The sequence below is a fragment of the Camelus bactrianus genome, chromosome 3 (assembly GCF_048773025.1).
Source record: "Camelus bactrianus isolate YW-2024 breed Bactrian camel chromosome 3, ASM4877302v1, whole genome shotgun sequence".
Classification (NCBI taxonomy): domain Eukaryota; kingdom Metazoa; phylum Chordata; class Mammalia; order Artiodactyla; family Camelidae; genus Camelus; species Camelus bactrianus.
Genome location: NC_133541.1, coordinates 100321603 through 100339462, shown reverse-complemented (window position 1 = coordinate 100339462; position 17860 = coordinate 100321603). Strand labels below are relative to the sequence as shown.

General features: G+C 38.1%; 1 protein-coding gene across 1 annotated transcript; it reads right to left on the bottom strand.

Moving 5' to 3' along the window:
- Positions 1-9895: 9895 nt before the first annotated feature.
- On the bottom strand, positions 9896-16987 carry PCDHB1 (protocadherin beta 1). Its single transcript, XM_010945832.2, has one exon. It carries the CDS (start codon positions 16138-16140, stop codon positions 13684-13686), a length of 2457 nt encoding a protein of 818 aa, XP_010944134.2. The 5' UTR covers positions 16141-16987; the 3' UTR covers positions 9896-13683.
- Positions 16988-17860: the final 873 nt, after the last annotated feature.

Here is a 17860-nt window from a genome sequence, read left to right as displayed (position 1 = left end):
CATCAAAAACAGTAAAATACCTAGAAATAAGCTAAACCAAAGAGGTTACCTGTACCTTTTGTAGAAGATGTTCTGTGTGTCCCAGCAGCACACTCCCCTCTTGTCTCCCATGCTATATGCTCTAGGGGTTTCTCCCTATGAGGGCTGTATGGGTCATTCTGTTATGGTGGCCTGTGTGGGAGGTCTGGTAGGTTTGACTTACCCCCAGTCCAGTTGGTTGCCAGACCCTGTCTTGTGTGGAGGCTGCCAACTGCTGGTTCATAGGACTGGGGGCTCTGGAGCTTAATTAAGCTGGCTCACTGGTGGGCAGAGTCAGGGTCCAGAAGACTCTGGGACTGTTGCTTGCACACTGGTGGGTGATGCCAGGTCCTGGAGTTAGTGCTGGCCTACTGATGGACAGAGGCAGGTCCTGGAGTCTGATTGCAGGACCCAGCAGTCCCAGAGCTGGTGTCTGTTACTGATGGGGAGTAGTTCCTGACACAGTTGGGTAAGAAGCTTATGTTGGCCTGCAGGTGGATAAGGCTGTGGCCCAGCTGATCCCAGGGAAGATTCTGGCCTGCTGATGGGCTGTCTGGGGGATTGTGGTTTAATTGAGTCTTGTTTCTGCTTCCTGGTGGGTGAGCCTTGTCCAGACACTAGAGCAGGCTCCCTGGAGGGTAGGGACGGGGACCAGGGGGTTCTGGGACCAGTGCCAGCTGACTGAGGTGGAGCTGCATCCTGGGCCCTCTGGTGGGCAGGGCTATGTTCAGAGCTCAGGGAGTCTTAAGGCAGCCTGTCTGCTGATAGATGTGGCTGTGTCCCCACCCAGTTAGTTGGTTGGCCTAGCACTGACACCTTCTAGGCTATTGGGTGGGGCCAGGTGTTGGCTATAATGAGCTAAAGAGAAGATTTCACAAAGGCACTTGCCATCACCAGTGTCCACAATTAGAAGGAGCTCCCCAAAATAGCTGCTGCTAGTGTCTGTGTTGCCAGGGTGAGCTTCAGTTGCCTCCTGCCTCTTCAGGAGACTCTACAAGATCAGCAGGTAGGTCTGACGCAGGCTTCTCTCAAATTATGGCTTCTGCCCTGGGTAGCAAAACATGTGAGATTTTGTGTGCTCCTTCTCTATTTCTCCAGCCCTCTGGGACTTCTGAAAGTAAGTCCCACTGGCCTTCAAAGCCACATGCTCTCAGGGCTCATCTTCCTGGTTTAGGAGCCCCAGGCTGGGGAACCTGACATGGGGCTCAGACCTCTCTCTCCTTTGGGAAAACCTTTGCAATATAATTATTCTCGTTTGGAAGTATGGGACTTGACTATATCATGAATCTGCCTCTCCTACTTATCTTGTTGTGGCTCCTTTATGTCTTTTGTTGGAGAAAATCTTTTTTGGCAGGTTCCAGTCTTTTTCATTGATTGGTTATTCTGCAGATAGTTGTGATTTTCGTGTGCCCATGAAAGGAAGTGAGTTCATGGTCTTTCTACTTTGCCATCTTGGCCATTCCCCTTAGGATTTTTGAATTGAGACTTTCCCTCTATCTAAATGTATGTGCTTAGTACTATAAATTTCCCTCCTAGTGTGGTTTTTAGCTGTTGTCCAAAGTTTTGATATGTTGTATTTTCATTCAATTCAGTGCATTTTTAAGCTTCCCTTGAGACTTCCTCCTTGACCCATAGATTACTTAAATGTTTGTTACTTAGTTTGCAACTGTTTTGGAGATTTTTATCTTATCCTTCTATTATTATTTCTGGTTTGCTTCCATTATGATTGCAGAGTAACTTCTGTATCATTTAAATTCTTTTAAATTTGTTGAGGTTTGTTTTATGGCCCAAGGTATAGTCTATCTTGGTATATGTTCTGTAAGCTCTTGAGAAGAGTGTAGTTCTTCTCTTACTATGTTCCGAGACTCTGAATTTTATTTAAACCTTCTGCATTAACTGAGTTCTCTTACATTGCTGTGGTAAAGGAAGGGAGAAAATTGACTCATTACTTCCAGGGAGAGGTGGAAGTCCAGGTTCCCCACCTGGCCGCTGTTGATGTATGAAGAGGTAGGCTGCTCACTACGTGGGTGGCTGAGAGTTCCAGTTTCCCACATTCTCTCCACTGATGCTGTGGCAGGCGATGGGTAGTAGTGGGGAGGCCTGCTACACAGGCGTGTGAAAGACAAGTCTTTCCACTCAGCTTTGCTGGCGTGGGTGGTAGGCGATGTATACTTTTTTCTGTGATGTTTAACCAGGGTAAAGAAATCTTCATCTAAAAGTTTTCTGTCTTGCTAGGCTTCCCCTTTAGATCCATTAGGCAGAGAGAGTAGGTTTTTTTTTTTAAGGCTTCTTTTGTCTGTGACTATTGGCATTTCTGGATTGCTAGTTTCTTAAACTCCAGGTGTGATATATGTGAAGAAAAACAAAAAAGTAAGAAACTCATGACTGTGTTGTCGTTCTAGTCCCTAGCTGGTCTGCCCTCTTCTCTCTACCTTTTAAATTTTCTTATGTTCATTTTGTGTATACTTTGCAAGGTTTTTCTTTGTACTTCTCAAGAAGTATAGTGAAAAGTATGTTTATTCCATCTTTCTGGAGGTGAAAGTCTTAAATTCTAGTGTATTCTAGTGTTTATAATCATTGCTATTTTCTCAATTTAGTGATTGCGTCAGTCAATAAAGAAATATGGTTGGGAATGGTGGAGGGAGAGAATCAACAGGAGTAGAGTGACCTAGAGGCTGAGATTAGTTTCGCTAAATTTTTATTTAGAATTTTTGCATCTGTTTATAGTGACATTAGGCAATAATTTTTCTTTTTTCTCTTGACCAGTTTTAGTATCATAAAATGAGTTGAAGGGTGCACCAGGAATCCTCAAGACCATCCCCAGTTTTGATGATTTGCTAGGAGGACTCGGAGGACTCAGCATATAGTTTTACTCACAACAAAGAAATATTAGAACAAAAAGGTAAAAGCTAAATCAGCAAAAAGGAAAAGTACATGGGTGAAGCCTGGAGGAAACCAGGCACAAGCTCCCCGAAATGCTGTCCCTGTAGAGTTAACACAGGTCACACTTGATTCCTCCAGTGATGAATTATGACAACTTGTGGGAAATTCTGTCTACCGGAGAAGCTCATTAGAAACTCAGAGACCAAGGTTTTTACTGGGAGGTGGTCATTTAGCTACCTTGTACTTGGTGTGTACCACAATTCCAGACTCCCAAAAGATTTTCAGCATAAACCACACCAAGCCACTCTTATCTAGGGAAAGTTTTGTGTCAATGTAGTGTACTGTTTATGAGTCAAGTCCCCCATTGCCTGTGCTTTTGGTATTGTACCCTAGAAATCATTGCCTAGGCCAATGTCAAGAAGCCTTATCCTAGGTTTTCTTCTAGGCGTTCTAGGTTCATGTCTTAGATTTAAGTCTTTAATCCATTTTGAGGTAATTTTTTAATGGTGTAATACAAGGTCTCAGTTTCATTCTTTTGCATGTGGATATCCAGTTTTTCCAATGCTATTTATTGAAGAGTCTATCCTTTCCCCATTGAGAATTCTTGGCACCCTTGTCAAAGATCTATTGACCGCATATGCATAGTTTTATATCTGGTTCTGTATTCTACTCCATTGGTTAATACATCTGTTTTTATGCCAGGACTGTAGTGTTTATATTACTTTAGTTTTGTACTATATTTTTTTACATTTTTTTACTGAGTTATAGTCATTTTACAATGTTGTGTCAAATTCCAGTGTAGAGTACAATATTTCAGTTATACATGAACATACATATATTTATTGTCACATTTTTTTCATTGTGAGCTACCACAAGATCTTGTATATATTTCCCTGTGCTATACAGTATAATCTTGTTTATCTATTCTGCATATGCCTGCCAGTATCTACAAATTTTGAACTCCCAGTCTGTCCCTTCCCACCCCCTGCTCTCTTGGCAACCACAAGTTTGTATTCTATGTCTATGAGTCTGTTTCTGTTTTGTATTTATGTTTTGTTTTTTTTTTAGATTCCACATATAAGCGATCTCACATGGTATTTTTTTCTCTTTCTGACTTACTTCACTTAGAATAACATTCTCCAGGAGCATCCATGTTGCTGCAAATGGTGTTATGTTGTTAGTTTTTATGGCTGAATAGTATTCCATTGTATAGATATACCACCTCTTCTTTATCCAGTCATCTGTCAGTGGACATTTAGGCTGTTGCCATGTCTTGGCTATTGTAACTAGAGCTGCTATGAACATTGGGGTGCAGGTGTCTTTCTGAAGTAGGGTTCCTTCTGGATATTTGCCCAGGAGCAGGGGTTTTGTACTATATTTTGAAGTCAGGAAATGTGATGCCTCCAGCTGTTTGTTTTTTGAAGTTACTTTGGCTATTTGGGGTCTTTTGTGGTTCCATGTGAACTTCAGGATTGTTTATTTGTATTAAAAATGCCATTAGGATCTTGATCTATATTGAATCTGTAGATTGCTTTAGGTAGTATGGACATTTTAACTTAATTTTCTCATATATGACACAAGGTATTTTCCCATTTATTTGTGGTGTTTTTGATTTGTTTTTTATTGTGTTGTTTTGAATAGTTTTCAGTATGGAAGTCTTTCACCTCCTTGTTAAGTTTACATCTAAGTATTTTATTGTTTCTGATGCTAATGTAAGTGTTATTGTTTTTCTCATTTCCTTTTTGGATAGTTTGTTGTTAATGTATAGAAATGCAACTCACTTTTGTACATTAATTTTGTATCCTACAACTTTACTGATTTCATTTGTTCTGTTTTTTTGTATGTGGAGTCTTTAGGGTTTTCTACACAGTAGATCATGTCATCTGCAAACAAAGATAATTTTAGTTCTTTCTGATTTGAATGCCTTCTATTTTTTTTTTAATTTTAGAGGCTTTTTTGTCAGTCTACAGTGTGTGTCAATTTCTGGTGTACAGCATAATGTTTCAGTCATATGTATACATACATATATTCCTTTTCATAATTCTTTTTCATGTTCATTATAGGTTACTGTAAAATACTGAATATAGTTCCCTGTGCTATACAGTATGAATCTGTTTTTCTATTTTATATATAGTAGTTAGTATCTGCAAACCTCAAACTCCCAGTTTATCCATTTCCACCCCCTTTTCCCTCTGGTAACCATAAGTTTGTTTTTTATGTCTGTGAGTCTGTTTCTATTTTGTAAATAAGTTTTTTTTTTTTAGATTCCACATATAAGTGATATCATGTGATACTTATCTTTCTCTGCCTGACTTACTTCACATAGTAGAATAATCTCTAGGTTCATCCATGTTGCTGCAAATGGCATTATTTTATTCTTTTTAATGGCTGAGTTGTATTCCATTGTATATATATGGACATTTAGATTGCTTCCATGTCTTGGCCATTGTGAATAGTGCTGCCATGAACATTGGGGTGCATGTGTCTTTTTGAATTAGAGTTCCCTTTGGATATATGTCCAGGAGTGGGATTGCTGGATCATATGGTAAATATTTTCAGTTTTTAAAGGAATCTCCGTACTATTTTCCATAATGGCTGTGCTAAACTACATTCCCACCAACAGTGTAGGAAGGTTACCTTTTCTCCATACCCTCTCCAGCATTTATCATTTGTGAACTTTTTAGTGATGGCCATTCTGACTGGTGTGAGATGGTACCTCATTGTAGTTTTGATTTGCGTTTCTCTGATAATTAGCAATATTGAACATTTTTTCATATGCCTATTGGCCATTTGTATGTCTTCATGGGAGAATTGCTTCTTTAGGTCTTCTGTTTTTGGATTGGGTTGGGTTTTTTTTTTTTTTTCTTTTGGCTGTTAAGTTGTATGAGCTGTTTGTATATTCTGGAAATTAAGCCCTTGTCAGTTGAATCATTTGCAAATATTTCTCCCATACCATAAGTTGTCTTTTTGTTTTGTTTATGGTTTCCTTTGTTGTGCAAAAGTTTATAAGTTTAATTAGGTCCAATTTGTTTATTTTTTAAATTTCTTTTACCTGGGTAGACTGCCCTATGAGAACATTGATAATAAGATTTATGTCAGAGAATGTTTTCCTTTAGGTTTGTAGTGTTTTGTCTTATGTCTAAGTCTTTAAGCCATTATGCATTTATTTTTGTGTATAGTATAAGGGAATGTTCTAACTTCATTGACTTATATGCAGATGTCCAGGTTTCCCACCACCACTTGCTTACGAGACTGTCTTTACTCCATTGAATATTCTTGCCTTCTTTGTTGAAGATTAATTGATCCCAGTGTGTGGATTTATTTTTGGGCTCTCTGTTCAGTTTCATTGATCCATATGTCTGTTTTGTGCCAATACTATGCTGTTTTTATCACTGTAGCTCTGTAGTATATAGACTGAAGTCAGTGTGGGTAATTCTTCCAGCATCGTTCTTTTTCTTCAGCATTGCTTTGGCAATTCTGGGTCTTTTGTGATTCCATATAAATTTTAAGATTATTTGTTCTAGTTCTGTGAAAAATGTCCTGGGTAATTTGATAGGGATTACACTAAATCTTTAGAGTGCTTTGGGTAGTATGGCCATTTTAACAATATTAATTCTTCCAGTCCAAGAGCATGAGCTATCTTTCCATTTCTTTAAATCATCTTTAATTTCCTTAATCAGTGTTTTGTAGTTCTTCACATATAAGTTTTTCACCTCCTTGGTCAGGTTTATTCCTAAATATTCTTTATGTGATTTTAAAAGGGATTTTTTTTCACTTTCCTTTTCTGATATTTCATTATTAGTGTAAAGAAATACAACTAGTTATGTGTATGTTAATCTTGTATCATGCTACCCTGCCAAATTCTTTCTATCAGATCTAGTAGCTTTTGTATGGAGCCTTAAGGTTTTCTATGTATACTATCATGTCATCCGCATATAGTGACAATTTTACTTCTCTTCCAGTTTGGATCACTTTTATTTCTTTTTCTTGTCAATTGCTACAGCTAGGACTTCCAAGACTATGTTTAATAGAAGTGGTGAGAGTGAGCATTCTTGTCTTATTCCAGATTTTAGGGGGAAGGCTTACAGCTTTTCACCATTATTATGTTGACTGTGGGTTTGTCATAAATAGCTTTTATTATGTTGAAATACATTCCCTCTATACCCACTTTGGTAAGTTTTTATCATAAATGGATTTTGAATTTTATCAGATGTTTTTTCTGTGTCTATTGAGATGATCTGGTGATTTTTGTTCTTTTTGTTGATGTGGTGTAGCACACTGATTGATTTGTATATGTTGAACTGTCCTGTGTCCCTGGGATGAATCCAACTTGATCACAGTATATGATCTTTTGTATGTGTTGTTGGATTCTGTTTGCTAATATTTTGTTGAGGATTTTTGCATCTATGTTCATCAACAGTATTGGCCTGTAATTTTCTTTTTTGGTAGTGTCTTTGTCTAGTTTTGGTGTCAGGGTCATGGTGGCTTCATAGAATGAGTTTGGGATATTTCTTTTTATTACCAAATTGCCTTGGCTAGAACTTCTAGTATTATACTGAATAGAAGCGGTGATAGTGGACATCCTTGCCATATTCCAGATCTCTGAGGAAAATCTTTCAGGTTTTCATCATTTTGTATAATGTTAGCTATGGACTTTATATATGGTCTTTATTGTGTTGAGGTTAGTTCCTTATACACCTAACTTGTTTAGAGTTTTTACCATGAAAGTGTGTTAAATTTTTCATGCTTTTACTGCGTCTGTTAGGATGAGCATGGGATTTTTGTTTTTCATTCTGTTCATGTACTATATCACATTTATTTGCATATGTTGAACCATCCTTGCAACCCAGAGATAAATCCCATTTGGTCATACTGTATAATTCTTTTAATGTTCTCTTAAAATCAGTTTGCTAATATTTTGTTGAAGAGTTTTCCATCTATATTCATCAGGAATATTAACTTCCAGTTTTCTTTTCTTGCGGTGTCTTTGGCTTTGGTATATCAGGGTGATGCTGGCCTCATTAAATAAGTCCAGAAATATTCTACTATTTTTTTGAAAGAGTTTAAGAATGATTGGTATTAATTCTTCTTTAAACGTTTGGTGGAGTTCACCCATGAAACCAACTGTTCCTGGGCTTTTCTTTGTTGGGAGGCCTATAATGTTTTGATCTATGATTCTTCCAGGACTGATCTTGGAATAGGAGATCTACAGCCATGCTAATTTTCCCTCTTTGTGAGAACCAGAATCAACTTTATCTTTTTTTTTCTGCCTTTCCCTCATTCTTATTCTGTAACTTCATTTGGGCCTATAGTAGTGTTTTTCAATCTATATTCCATGTCTTCTCTGGCAGTTTTAAAACTTGGTTCCAAGATTGTTTTGACGCTCCTCTATTCGAGAGGTAGGACTAATGTCTCTTTCCTTTGAATCTGGTCTCTAACTGCTTGACCAAAGTCAAGAAAGTAAAAGCAGTATTAGCTCTTGGACCGCAGGCACAATGTTGTAAAGAAGCCCAGGCCATGTAGCGAGGTCGCTTGCAAGTATTCTTGTTGACCGCCAACATCAATCATGTGCGGGAATTCACCCACAGACAATACTAGCCCATAGCCACCATGTCACCCCCATTTTTGAGCCTTTCTACCTGAGGCCTTAGACATTGTAGAGCAGAGAAAATCCATCCCCAATGAATCCCTGACTCACAGAGTTCATGAGAATAATAAAATGGTTGTTTCCCGCCACTAAGTTTTGAGATGGTTTGTCACTTAACAATAGATAACTGTAATATCTCTTAATTCTCTTTCATAACTTTTATTTTTGTTCTGTTATTGATGAGTTCCTTAGTTATATAAAAGTTATTCTTCAGTAGTTCCCAGACTAAATTTTATCCCACCTAATGAGGATAAAATTTATTACATGACTGTGTTTTGTTTCTAAAATTTCTAATAGGCTATATTTATACCATCTATTTTTGCCTTATGAAAGAAAAAAACATAAGAGGCTGAACTAATTTATTGTCTATTTTGTGGGTGTGACTCCTGAATTCATTTCTACAAGCGTCTATGAAAGTTTAATTTTGAATAGTACATTTTAAAGAAATGTCTTCTCTTTCCTTCCTCTCCCCATTGATTTTCATCTCCTAGACCACCCAGACATGGTCTACAATCAGCTCTTACAGTAGTGAGTTGAGCTTCTGACCCAACATAATAATCAGAATGGTACAGTTGACTTCATTGAGCAGTTAGCTATAACATTCAGCACATCGTTTGTGTGCTCCAGCCTCCATAGGTATGAAACATAATGTAGAACTTCAGGAATCTCTTGGTGGTGGGTTTTCAATTTTTTTTTCATGAACAAGATAAACCCATCCCAGCTCCTGGCTCTAAGCAGTGACCCTGGCTCTTACTCTCCCATCTTTCATGGAGAAAATTTTATTCCTAATAGCCTATTAGAGCCAAACTAATGGCAACCAATGCTACCTTCCCATCCTGTAGCTCAGAAGTACAAAAGTTTCATTCCTGCTTATCATTTGATGTTTGTTGCATTTCTGGTTTCTGCATTTTAAAGTTTTTATCTATTATTTCTGTGTTTAGAGTGCAGCAAGCTACACCGAAGCATAAGCTTGCTTTACCAGATTAACCAGAAAACCATTATTACTTTTACTTTTCATGTTTCACTGTTATATAAATACAACCAATACTTTCATAATACTATAAAAAGCTCTATAGATTTGGAAATGAGGTCAGATTTTTGGATGAAGAGTAGGCATCTGATCAGTTGCATGTTTTGATGATGTTCAACTCTATATAGAAAGTAGGCCTTTGTATGAGAGAATTATATGGATAAATTCTGCTTCTAAGAATGAGACAGAATCATCTTTAAATAGAAAACAGCAGCAACAAAATACAGACATGGCAGAAAGCAGTATATTTATTTTTAGAAGAATAAATAAAACCAGAAAGACCAATTCTATTTCTCATATCTGTATGTCTAATGCAGCATAAAAAAATCTGTTTAAATGACACCTCTATTATACTTAGCTTATAAATACTAAATAGGTCTACATAAAATTTAAATTTTTCATAGTTTAATATTTAATAGTTTTATAATTACTGGAAATTTTAAACCAAGTTAATGTAATTTTCATTTAAAGTTAAAACTTCATCATAAAATAAACCTTAACAAGTTAAAGAAATTTATGCTTCTTAAGATAAGCTAATACTAATTTTGCCCAGAGTGTGTTTAAGACTGGAATGACTAATTCCAGTCTTAAAAATCTGTTCATCCTAGGTAAGAGTCTGCTAAACTACATGGTAATAGCATTGGATTATAATCCAAATAATGAAGTATTTATGAAACCATATGTAAAGAAAGAAGTATGTAAATAATAAATGGAGAAGTGACAAGTGTTCCTTACAAAAGAATTTCAATTAATTAATGTAAAAGGAATCAGAAATAGAAAATCACCACTCAAATGTCACAGTATTAATTGCCATAGGAAATACCTAGCAATGGATACTAAAATTAATGGGCGGAAGTTAAGGCGGAAGCATTATATATATGCATCGTTTCAAAGTGTCTCTCCTCAACTATGTATTAATTACAAAGGGAAAAATAGTGACTTGACAGTGAAGAAACTTGGTATATATTATCTTAACCAAGTGATCAATATTAACATCACCTTAGCAATAATGAACTATACACTTAAAAATGGTTAACATGGTAAATTTTGTCTTAGGTTTTTACCACAATAAAAAGTATTAGTATCTCCAGTTAAAACGACATTTGACATTGACATCATGTACCCCCGATATGACACAGAATATTGTTTGTGATGTTCTTCTCAATAATGCATAACATCAATTTAATTATGAGACAAAGACAATCTCAAATTAAGGGATATTTTTGTTAATTATAAGCTTACTGTAGTCATCATTTCACAAGCCAAGTCATTATGCTGTGCATTTAAACTTACACGGTGCTATATGTCAATTATATTTTAATAAAACTGAAAAAAAATAGAGGAACATTGTACAGATAACTGACTAGTACTCTTCAAAGGTCTTAGTCATGAAAGACAAGAAGAGGTTAAGGAAATACCAGATGGTGGAAACTAAGGAGATATCAACTAAATGCAGGTGGGATCCTGGATTGGATCCTTGAAAAGAAAAAGGACAGTAGGGGAAGAACTGATAAAATCTGAATAACGTTTGTACCAGGGTTAACGTCTTAATTTTGATAATTGTGCTATGGTTACGTAAGATAACATTAATAGAAGCTAAGTGAAGAGTATATGGACCTCTGTACCATTCTTGAAGCTTTATACATCTAAAATTTTAATAAAGTTTTTAAGGTTTTGAATTCTTTATAACTTCCAGTAGATATGTAGATCTGTATACATTTCAGAGTTAAATAGGTAATTGAAGCAACTTGCCTAAACTATTTAGATATTTTTAATTAAATATTTATCACGGCCTTTTCATACAAGGGCACTTCAAGGCACTTGGGTTATAACTTTGAATAAATACAAGTAGTTCTAATGTCACTTGACATTTGAGGGAGAGTTAAATGTTCAAATAATTTCCATTCTTTATGTTAATGTGCTGATGAAAGCCTGGACTTAATCTCAGTTGGTGTATAGAATTCTCTCCAAATACAAATGGTTCATATCATATTCAGCAAATCAATACAGAGATGTTCTTAGTTTTGAATCATCAGGTACAACTGGAATTTTCTTTGTTACCTGAGGTCTGAATAAAAATGAGATTAGATCACCATTTAATCCAGTAATTCCCAATCTGAAGTCAGAATGAGAAAAATAATGGCAAAATAAATTTTTCATAAAATTTTTTTAATTTAAAGGATAGTTCCTTTATGAGATTACTGTTTTACCATTTTTTTATTAAAATGTCATTTCTTTTATGAAATAATGGTATGAAATGATAGGTTTTATTTAATTTTAATTTAGTGTCCATACATGGGAAAATTTAAATTTGACAAATCTACATCTGTTCATTTTATATAGTATATGTGTATGTGAACTTCACTGCTGTTTGAAATTCAGATTCACAAAATCACTAATTTACATTTTCTTTCCTCATCTTTGACTACATAATATAATTATGTAGTCAAATGCAGTTAATCCAATGGCTTTTAGTTAAAATCAATTACTTACCTACAAAAGTTATTTCTATTTTCTTTCTCACTTAAAGTCTCTGATTTCTGCATGCCTTACCCAGTACTAACCCATATATGCTGGAACACTATTTTATATTTTGTGCAAGAAAGAACTTTACTCTAAATGAGCAGGATTATAACTGAGTTTGTGGAAAATATTTAATATTAAGAAGACAGTTCATTGATGTTCTGTATTTGCTTCAGCTATTCTCACAATATTAAGGAAAATATTGAAGGCTACCATAGGTTACATCTGCTCTAAGCATCTCCAAATTAACACTAAATTTTAGTATATCCTGACCACTAGGTAGACAGCCAAGTGGTACTATTAGGTATAAGCATAATTTCAAGAATGAAGCTTATATCAATAATATGATCTGGTATATTTGAGAACTGTTTTAAGAGGTACTTCTCTACCCTTGGAATTCCAGGTACAAATATTGTGCCTGCCTGTGGGGGACATATCCTTGTGGGTCTGAATTTACATATTTGTATAAAATAAGGAACATAATTAAAGACTCATTAAAGCAAACTGTTAAACATTTAGGCACGACTGGTAGTATTGATAGTATCCCTGAAATATGTTACTGTTTTAAGATTGATTTCTTTAATTTTAGAATGAGAGAACTTAAAATAGCTTAAAAAGTCAAAACAGTGATGATCAAAAAGAAACCTAACTCAGTTTCCTCCTCCACTTCATTTTGTAAAGGATCTGCTAGGAACTACCTCTTTTTCTCAGTTTCTGTGTCACCACATCAGCGTATCAGCTCAGAGGAGAAAATGGCTTAAGATCAAGTCTGGTAGTAAGTGAATATCTCTCTTTTCTTATGGCCACTTAATTGGTGTTAATGAATTCAGTAGCATTTGTTAACTACAGCAAGCCTAGTTTATTTTTCTTCCTCATCCACCTTTCATTCCCCACATTCAAGTAACAGCTTTCTGACAAGGAGTGAGATAGGTATCTGTGTAGAAAGAGATTTCAGACTTGCCAAAGGCCTCAAAACAACCTAAGAAATCTACATCTAACTTAATTTTAGAGAACATTCCTGAAGTAAATTTCTTTAGCCTTATATCTGCCCTTACATCTGCAAGTAAGTTAAATCCTTTTTTTTTCTCTTCACCCTTCTTCCCACTTGGTTTTCTGTGAGGCTCACCATTCACTAGGCATTTGTATGGTTATGAATGCATGGTATGCAAGGTGTTGATTCAAAGACGAGCTATGATATCATTGATTTGCCGTATTTTTTTGGCATGTTAAATCTATATTAGTAATATTTACAACTAACCATTCTACCACACATTGTGTGTGTATTTCTAATGCTAGTAAAATGTCAATTTACTTTTCATGAAGAAAAAGATGATCCCCACTCAAAAACCTAGAAGTTTCTACACAATGATAAACTATTTTTCTACTTCTCAACCTAATTGCTTCCTGATGTACCAAAACTAGAAACTAGTTCTCTTGCCCGTGAATGCATAACTTTCTATTGGAAAATGATTTAAAGGCAAAATAACAGACTATCTCTGGAACTAAAGCACTTTCAAGGCCAGGACTAATGAACTTCCACAGGAGACATGAATAATGGCTACATACAGCTCATGAATACGAGCTACATATAGTCATCAGACACTTGGGCATGGCCCTCTGACCCCCAAGACCTATTCCTATCAGAATCTGGTGGTAAACTAGAGCCAGCCTCGGTTTTTACCTCTCCAGTGCTGTGGGGGAAGGGGAAGTTGGGCATAAAACGCTTGAGAAACCGAAACTCACTGTTGCCAGTGCCAGTAGCTGAGCACATTTCATAGGGACAAGGCTGGGACATGGATCCACTGGGTCCTCCTTGTACCAGGTTGTTAGGGAAATTACAGTCATCATAGAGATGCTCTTGAACCGTGAACTTTTCTCTATATTTAATCTTCTGGCAGATGTGTATAATGAAGATCAATGTGACAGAGAGGAGAAAGAGAAAGGAAAGCACAGCCAGAGAGATGACCAAATATTTAGTGGATGGATTTACCCTTGTAGGATGTTTAAATGATTCCTGGAACTGCAGATAGGGCTCAGAAAAGCCATCTACTAGGAGGATGTTGAGTGAGGCAGTAGTAGAAAGAGCTGGTTGGCCATGATCCTGAACAAGAATAATCAGTTTCTGCATCATGGGGTCTCTCTCAGATACGTGCCGCAATGTACGGATTTCCCCATTTTGTTGTTGAACAGAGAATAATCCAGGGTCAGTGGCCTTAAGTAGATGATATGAAAGCCAAGAATTCTGACCTGAGTCACCATCCACAGCCACCACCTTGGTCACCAGGTAGCCTACCTCTGCAGACTTGGGCACCAGGTCATTGCAGGGCAAAGTGCCATTCTGCAGTGGGTACAAGATCATTGGGCGGTTATCATTGTCATCCAGAACAACCACTCTGACAGTAACCTGGCTACTCAGTGACAGAAAGCCCCCATCAGTTGCCTTTACCACAAACTGAAAATCTTGAATGGCCTCATAATCCATGGTTCTCAGTGCATAAAGTTTTCCATTGTCTGAGTTTATGGAGATATAAGCAAAGACTGATAAATCTCCACTTTTGGGAGGCAGCAGAGAATATGTTACTTGGGCATTCTCACCCAAATCTTGATCCACGGCATGGACTTTACCAATAAAAACTGCAGGGCTGTTGTTTTCTCGAACAGTCAAGATGTAGGAGTCCTCCTGAAATACTGGCGGATTGTCATTAATGTCAGATATTAGCACCTCTATCACAGTCTCGGAGGACAGAGTAGGTGGTCCAGTATCCATGGCAACAAGAGTGATATTATAGCCAGAGACCTCCTCGCGATCCAAGCCTCTGTCGGTGACCAGTGAGTAGGAATTCCGGAATGTCGGTTTGACTGCAAAGGGAAGGTCTTCTTTTAGAAAGCAGGTGATTTTCCCTCCCACTCGAATGTCCCGGTCTCGGATAGAGAAAAGGGCTACCACAGTCTGTACTGGAGAGTCCTCAGGGAGGGGGCTGGACACAGAGGAGACTGTAATTTCAGGAGGGTTGTCATTAACATCCACCACTTCCACCAGGACTTTGCTGTGGGCCGAGAGGCCTCCTCCGTCTGTAGCTTGAATGTCAATGTCATATGTTTCAATCGCTTCAAAATCTAAGGGCCCTCTTAGTCGAACCTCTCCAGTTTCAGAGTCAATCTGAAATGTCTGAAGAATTATTTCTGGGTTTTGAGCTACAGAGTACGTTATCTCCTTGTTGGAGCCCTCGTCTAGGTCGGTGGCAGTCACCGTGGCCACCAAAGAACCATTGGCACTATTTTCCCGTACCTGAGCGCGGTACACCAGTCGAGAAAACTGAGGCACGTGATCATTGACATCCAGAACCTCCACACGGATGTGAGCTATTCCAGACTTGGGCGGGGACCCTCCGTCCACAGCTGTGATTGTCAAGTTGATTTCTGGCTGCTCCTCCCTGTCCAGGGGTTTATCCAGCACTAGCTCGGCATATTTGGGCCCGTGGCTGCGGAAGCGGGTGTGCAGGTGGAAATAGGGGTTGGCGCTCAAACTGTAGTTTTGGAGACTGTTGAGGCCCACGTCCAGATCCTGAGCGCTCTGTAGAGGAAATCGTGAACCCATGGGGGTGCTCTCCGGAATCTTTAAAAGAGGCTTCTTGTTTAGGAAAACCGGAGCATTGTCATTGATATCAAATACCCTGACCTCGGCGCGAAAGGACTGAAGCGGCTCCACCAGGACTATTTCAAAGTGCAGAACACATGGGTCGACTTTGCCACAAAGTGACTCCCGATCCAGTTTCTCCTTCACAAACAGATCTCCGGTCTTGCGGTGGAGCCGGAAATGCAGTTTGTTGCCCTCGGAAACGAGCCGCGCCCCGCGCGCTGCCAGCTTGCCGACCTCCAGCCCCAGGTCCTTAGCCACATTAGCTACAAACGAACCGCTCTCCATCTCCTCTGCCACCGAATAGCGGATGGTTGCCGCACCCCCCACAGATAAGCACAGAAAAAGGAGAAGAGATCCCACTTGCCTGCTTTGCAAGAGTTTTTTGCGTGCAACTGCCATCCTTTTTAACGAGCGCGCTCTCTGCAGCAGCCGCCACCTGTTGCGGATACACTTTCACTTTTCTGCCGGCAGGTTCCTGCAACAGCTGCTATCGGCTTTGCTAGCCTCTAACCGCAGCGCCGCCGAAGGCTAACCGAGCCAGGTAAGCTGTTTTGCACTTGGAAGAACATTTGCATTAAGCAACTCAACTCCCCAGTCTATTGAGTGTATTAATAGATATGTTCTCATTCCGAAGAGTTAGGTAGAGCTTGAAAGTTGTTGCCAAAGCAACAGCTAACTCAGCTTTTAATTCCCTTTTAGAAAAAAAAAAAAAGTCCTTGGGAATTGAGAAGCCAATGAGGATACTCACTTAAGCTGAAGTCATCGTCTGGGGCTGCTGCAGCAACTGGCAAACAGCGAGGTGTAAGGTACTCTGCACACTCCACCCACTCCACCCAGACACCAAGAGAGAGGCAGAAAGATCCTGTAATATCTTCTGAAGCCTGAGCCGAATAGATAGGGGTGAGGGAGACGGGCTTGGAGGAAGTGATCAGTAGGAAAAGGAAAGGGGACAGACTTCTTTCAGGAAACTGGGGGTCTAGTAAGTACCTTGATAGAGGAACTTTTCAACTTGCCTCATGATTTGTGTAAATCCATTCTTTTCTGCAGAACCTTCAAATGGTTAGGAAACACCTGGCTTGTCACTTATGATTATGATGGAAGTAATACACTTATTGTGTATGATTTCTATATACTGGTACTGTATTAAATGATTTACACACATTAGCTAATTTAATCCTTGCAACAGCTCTATGAGGTACTCATTATTATTTCTTTTTTACAGATGAAAATGGGACTGAAGAGCTTATGTCACTTCCCCAAGGTACTCTACTTCGTAAATAATAGAGAAGGAATGCAGTTTAATTTTGTCTGACTCTAAAGTCATGCCCATGATTAAGTATATAACACTGCTTCCCAAATAATATAGTGTATAAATGAAATGAAGATAAAGGTTTGGCTTTGAATTTTAAAGGAGAGGAAATAATAGACTACTTGCATATATTGAAAATGGCCCGATAGAAATTTTGCAAGATAGTTGTCGAGAGTTCCTTTTATAATCATAAGATCATAGAATGTTTAAGAATGATAAGGCACTTCAGAAAGATTAGGTCCAACCTCCTCCTCATCCCCTTTTTTAGTAGATGGAAAACTGAGGCGCAAATGATAACATCACTTGCCAGTCCATGCAGCTACTCCTGGCAGCACAGGAACTAACCCCTGTCTACTGACACAGTCTCATCTTCACTATCAAAAGAACTTGGTGGTCCCCTACTTGTATAAAAAACTATATGAAGTGTACAGAACATTTAAAAAAACATGTAACATTTACAGTAGGTAATCTTCAGAATCTAGTCTCTTTCCTTTGTTATTTAGCTCAATCTCTGATGTTGTGCTCTGCTCTAGCTCATTCATTTCCACTGCTGTATAGAATTCCAGTCTGGTCAGTGCCCTTAGGCCACAGACCATCAGGAACACACCTGTAGTTGAGCAAAGTTATATTTTCTGATTATTGCAGCAAGGGAGGCTGGACACTGCAGAGAATTATGAGGCATCTCAGTAAGAGGGTTTTTAAAAGGACTTAATGGTATTTAGTCTTGTGCAAGGTGATTTGGGGCTGGTTTGAAGTAGGGCTTTGCTCTGGATTGGATGCTGTCAGAAACAGTTATTTCTATAATTGGGT